The 6,112-nt window shown below is 43.7% G+C and overlaps 1 protein-coding gene across 9 annotated transcripts in view; it reads right to left on the bottom strand.

Annotated features, from left to right (window-relative positions):
* Nucleotides 1-351: 351 nt before the first annotated feature.
* Tbc1d1 (TBC1 (tre-2/USP6, BUB2, cdc16) domain family, member 1) overlaps nucleotides 352-6,112 on the bottom strand; it is a 180,648-nt gene continuing 174,887 nt past the window's right edge. For all 9 annotated transcript variants that reach the window (XM_013009024.1, XM_013009031.1, XM_013009023.1 and 6 more), the window contains 2 exons: nucleotides 5,795-5,968; nucleotides 352-2,338 (listed from right to left, as the gene is read on the bottom strand). In XM_013009024.1, coding sequence (XP_012864478.1) covers nucleotides 2,165-2,338; nucleotides 5,795-5,968 — 348 coding nt within the window. In that variant the 3' untranslated portion in view covers nucleotides 352-2,164. The remainder of the gene's footprint in view (nucleotides 2,339-5,794; nucleotides 5,969-6,112) is intronic.

Here is a 6,112-nt window from a genome sequence, read left to right as displayed (position 1 = left end):
TCAGTGCAATCTTTTGTTATTTATTTTTGCCAGTACTCAGGTTTGAACTCTGTGCCTTGCGCTTTGCTCAGCCTCCAAGCTGGCTTTTTGCTGCTTATTTTGGAAATGGATGTTCATGGTCTTTTCTGCTGGGGCTGGCTCTGAACCTCCTGAGTAGTTAGGACGACAGGTATGAACCACTGGTACCTAGACCAATGCAACCTCTTAGTGGCACCTATAAAAGTAGAATGGGTCTCACTAATACTAATATTTACACTTAGACCCACAAGTGCTCACTCCTTTACTCATGGGCGACAAAACAAGAATCCGGAGTTCAAAAAAAACCCAAGAAAACAACAACACCGAAAAATATAGGCATAAATTGTTTGTTTTATTGCTTTGTTGTTTCTTGATGCAGTTGTTTTTGAATTGTAGTAATAAGATGGCCCAAACTTGACATTTATCAAATATCCAAATGGTAAAATTTGATTTGGAAAGACAAACTCAAGTGTTAACTCCTGAAGCTACATCTGATGGAGCCACTTGTGAGAGAGGCAACTGGTTTGCCATGTTTTAGAACCACTCTCCTCTGATCCAGAAGCAGCAGGCAGTATAAAACCACACCCACCATTCAGAAATTACAGTGACTCCAAGTATGGTGACCCTTGCTTCTATCTCAGGCTTAAAAGAAAACCTAACACCAAGAGAGTCAAGAGACTTGTGAGAAATGGAAGGGGTCATGATTAGAAGGACCAGAAATGATTTTGCTGTTTGGGAGGCCACCTGTGCCACACAGTTCTTCTCTAAGAGCTCTAACAGCCCCTTCTAAGTACTGGGAGAACCCCTAACACAATGACTAGCTGAACACAAGGTGACCAGGAGCAGCTCTTTGTTTAAAGGCACAGGGTCCTCATCATCCTGAGAGAAGTATCATGGTGTTCTGAGTTCTGTTCAAAACACACTCCTACCTTTGAAAAACTGTCAGTTGCTATATATCTCATTGCCATTTCAGCCTGGTCTCTTTTCAAAGATCCAGAACCTTGGGACACCCCTGAAAATCTTGACGTACCCTCATCCTTCCATAAGGGATCAGATCTCCACAGTATTGATACTCAAAGGGATACATGGCTGCAACACATCATACAACAGGTAAAAATAAATACATGACTCTAGTGTGCGCATGAAACCATCACAAAGAAATAAATATCTGAGACCCTACAATTGCAGATCATGTACTAGGAATACCTGATGAACTCTAAAAACTGGTGATTTCCCTACAAAACACTATGTGTCATGACTCTGATCACCTATACTTTAAAGATAAACAAAAAAAATATGGAAACACTAATTTTTTTTAAAGACTGATTTTTTAAAGTACTAATAACAGTGGTCAGACTTGCTAAATAATTCAAGATGTCCAATTTAAATGTATCTTTTTTCCTTCCCATAGTCATTTTAGGTTTCCATATCAAGAATGGACAGACCACCCGGCACTGGAGGCTCTTGCCTGTATTCCTACTTACTCAGGAGGCTGAGATCTGAGCCAGCCCAGACTTTAAGACTCTTATCTCCAATTAACCACCAAAAAGCCCCAAGTGAAGCTTGTGAGGTCCACTCAAGGCTCAAGTGGTAGAGCCTTGACTGAAAAAACTAAGGAACAGCACACAGGACCTGAATTCAAGCCCTAGTACTAGCACAAAATTACAAATAAAAAATGGACAGATTATGGCTAGATGTACTTCCTTCAATGACACGAAAATGTGGTCACACAAGCTCTTTCTTGAAGAGTGACAGATTTACATTTTTGTCTTCAGACCTTTCTGCTTCTGGAATCCTAGTATATGAATGCTATTTGCAAACACAGTGTCACTGAAAAAGGAAACACCAAGGAAACATAAAGGTGCCTTTATTCATGTCCATGCCATCTAAAGCTACTAGAACGGTAATCAGGATTGTGAGAAGGGACAAGTCATAACCTAAAACAACAATAATAATAAAAGCTCTGGGACATTTGTCCTCTGAATTGCAAGCGTGAGCTCAAAAGAATTTGCACATTGGTGAACTAGTTTCCTCCCTGAGAAATTCGCTTTCCCATTGTCTGCCTCCAGCATGTGTCTGTCTGGGTTAAGGCCTGGACAGTGGTGGGATGGTGTGTAGTCTCTTTCCAGATCTGGGCTGGGTGCAGTCAGGCTCCAGGGCCCTCGCTGGCCTGGGCAGGTGGCCTCCGCAGCTCCTCTACCATCTGCAGCAGCGCAGACCGCTCCAGCTCCAAAGCCAGCGTGGCCTGCTTCAGCTTGCTTTCATTGCTCAGCAGCTTCTCTATTGTGGCCTCAAGGCTTTGGATTCTGCTATTTGCCACCTGGAGAATGAAAGGAGTGATGAGAATGTACCTGTCCATTATGACACAGCAGGGGGTCCTGTGCACTTGGCCATCCAGCTGTGGAGACGCTTACCAGAGTTAGCCTATGATTATTAATTTTGGCCACACATGTTTTTCTCAATTTCCCATGTAGACAGGCTGAACCAGACTGCAATATCTTAGAGCACCTTCCCTGATCCCAGGTCACCACCACAGGCAGGACCAAGGTGATGGCCAAAGAGTGCTTCAGGGGGAAGAGACAGAGGCCAGGAACACACAGCTCCTGCTGTGCTAGAACACTGTTCTAAGCCATATATGTAATATACAAACTGCTTTGATTCACAATGATTTCTATATGAAGTTCTATGGAGTAACAGCTCCCTAGCCTGAAATTATTTCCCTTGGAGTAGCAAGATAGCATTGCAAGATGCACAGGATGAGAGCATGCTGCTAAGAGGTCTGCACTGGCTCCCTGAGTGGCCATCACCCCCTGAATGTGAGAGTGAGCAGTGTCCTCCTTCCTATCCTAGAGGAGGAACAAAGCTCTCAGTTCACATCCGTAGAGCCTAGCACACTACCAGTACCAGAGAAGAAAGCCTTCCAATGCTGCCTGGGCAATGGGGCCTCTCTTCCTTAATCTTCTCTAGTGACACAGGGCCATCCTTGAGAGGACCACAAAAGTTCTAACACTGAGAAAGGAGCCTTTCTGTAGAGCAGTGGCTGGTAAGGATTGCTACCTTATTAATCCAGTTTGGCTCTTCACATGCCCCCATTTATTTCATGCAGGAAAAGAACTTTCTTAGCTTCTCATTTAAAAGTCAAGAAAAAAAGTGCATTTGAACTTATGTATCCTTATGGCAGAGAGACAGAAAGACAGCTTATGACTCAAAGTCAAGCTTCAGCTGTGCCATTGGAATACTCAAAATAAAAAGGGGTAAATGGCTGAGGGCTGGTCTCTGTCAATTTGAGAGGGGAAGGTGGACATCCTGGTACACATCTCTAAGACACACCCTGTGATCCTCAAAATCCACCAACACATACCCCCCCCCCCAGCTCAGTAAATAACACCCTTGCCTGGTTATTTACCACTCTGCATTAATGGCAGCTTTCCTCAGTAAGACTGAAGACAGAAATCTCTCTCAGACTCTGACTTCCAGTCCCTAGCTCATAGTGGGTACTCAAAAACTAGCTGCCATAAGAAATCTGTGTATTTCTATCTGTCAGTACCAGGTATGTCTATGCAGTTATCTTATGTGCTGCTGGACAAATAGGTTAAAAAGAACAGTTCCAGCTTCTAGAACTACATTTTCTTACTTTGTTTTTAAGAAAATCTACTTCATACTTATTTCATCCATTTATTTTAAATGAATGAACAACAGTGTATCTACTTCAGACACATGAAGAGTTTAATAAATGTATACAATTTTAGACATACCTTAAAGATTATATAAATAAATAAGCAAACAAATAAATGCTGGCTTTGAACTCAGGGACTGCCAAGCCATGCTTTCGCACTGGTTATTTTTGAGATAGGACTAACATTTTTTTTTCCCCTGGGGCTTGAACTCAGGGCCTGGTAACTGTCCCTGAGCTGCTTTTGCTCAAGGCTAGCACCCTACCATTTGAGCCACAGTGCCACTTCCAGCTTGTTCTGTTTATGTGGTACTAAGGAACAGAACCCAGGGCTTCATGCATGCTAGGCAAGCACTCTACCACTAAGCCATATTCTCAGGCCCAGGTATAACATTTTTATTTAGGCCTGTGCCTGGACTCTGATTCTCCTAATTTATTCTTCCTGTAATAAATGGGATCACAGGCATGCACCACCACACCCAGCTTATTCCACTGAGATGGAGCCCCATGAACTTTTTTGCCCTGATTCTGTTTCCCAAGTAGCTATGATTAGAGGCATGGGACATTGCACCCAGCTGTTAATACGTAGAGGTGGGCAGTTTCACAACAGCAGCACCCCCATCCCTCCCACCAAACCCTTGTGGGCAGTAGCCTAACAGAGGGAACCTTTTATGTGAGAACTGCTTGCTGCCTCGCTGCCTTAACAAGCTCAAGGCATTGTCTGTGAATTCGAGCTCCCACAGAAGTGCTCTACCATGTTATGCTTCAGAGGTCTCCTGCTGGCTCAGAAGCCACTGAAAATGACCACCTACACTGTGCATGTATCCCAGCAGGCCAAAGAAGTCTCTGTGCCCCACACTCTCCTCATGCTCTCTTCTGATTACAGCTGACACTCTAGGAGAATATATACAGGCATGCTTTCAGTTAGAACAACTCAAACTTAGGGAACAAAAGAAGTTAAATTGTGGTTCTGGTTTGGTCTAGTTCTTCTACAGCAAACATCTACTAAGATCTACTAGGATAGATGCTGTGGGGGAGGAATGCACTTGATTTATTTAAGTCCAAGATGAAGACTGGAACTTGGCACTTGACTCTTTCACTCACTGGTTAGTGCTTTACCAATTGAGCCATGCCTCCAACCCAAGGAATGCACTTCTGACAAAGGCTGGACTTAGAACATCAGGCTGTTAAATGCTGGTATTTCTACAGCATGGCCAAGCTTCCTGTCTCTGGACAGGAAGGGGGCACTTAATTTACAACCAGCCTAGCACTGGCAAACAATACTAAAAACATTCCCCAGTATTGTTCAACACTACCTATGACATTAAAAAGGTAGGATGTAGAGTTACTATATGCTAGTTGCCTGAGAAAGAAGTAACACTTTGCATAACGTCTTTCTGTGCCTGTCACCCAGATGAGGGAACAGGATGGGTGGTCTGTCTGGGGTGACAGGGTAGTGAGTGGGGCCCTCACTGGGTCTGGCAGGTCCAGGCCTCTGAATGGCATCATGGTGCTCACTCTGTCTCTCCCTCTGCTGGCCAGGCTGTACTGTCTGTCTTCTGTGTGTCCTCTACTACATTTATTCATGTCCCAGTGGAAGTTCTAGAGAGGAGAACTGTGCCCTTTGCTAATCAAATCTCTGCATTAGTTACAAGGACTCACAGATACTGACTACATGTTCTGATTTATTCTGTTAGGTAGATTTCTGTATTGCTTCCCTTCCTCATTACCCCTGGGTGGACCTAGATTGCTCTGCTCATGGCAGTGAAGGCTCTCAACTCTTGTCATGGTAAATAACACAACTGATGGCATTCAGCTGGCAGTACCACAGAATGTGGGACTAAGTATGTCTCTAGGTCTGTCTCCTAGTGCAAAAAGAACCTCTCAGTAAGCTCCAGGACTGTCTGACCTTAGCAAGAAAATCTGTCTGCACCCTAATAAAAAGGACCAATTTTCTTGGGATACCTTTGATCACAACTACAAACAGACAAGGGTGAGAAAGAGCCTCCAGGCATGGGAAAGTCCAGTCTGCGGTTGCCCTTGGTGAGTTAATGAGCTACTATCTGCTGTAATTCAGGAAGCTGCTTTATAAATATGCTTTACCTGCAATTGTTCTAGGAGGTCAAGGTTCTGTTTGCGTAAGCTGCTGTTGGTTTTCTCTAATTTATCCATTCTTTGGTTGTCACTGAGAGGAGAGGAATCAATAAGTTCTTCTTGAAGCACATGGTACTCAACCTCATAAGCTTGTAACTGTTTAGCAATATCCATCTCAAACACCTGTTAAGTGCAGAAAAGTTATTAGGCTTCAAAATGAGAATGATTACACACACACACACACACACACACACACACACACACACACACACACACACCGGTGTGCCCACATGATCATGTCAGTGAGCATATGCCCTTTATTCCCAG

Source organism: Dipodomys ordii, unplaced genomic scaffold (assembly GCF_000151885.1).
Source record: "Dipodomys ordii isolate 6190 unplaced genomic scaffold, Dord_2.0 Scaffold8, whole genome shotgun sequence".
Classification (NCBI taxonomy): Eukaryota; Metazoa; Chordata; class Mammalia; order Rodentia; family Heteromyidae; genus Dipodomys; species Dipodomys ordii.
Note: the sequence above shows the minus strand (reverse complement) of the source record. Positions and strands in the feature narration are given on the sequence as shown.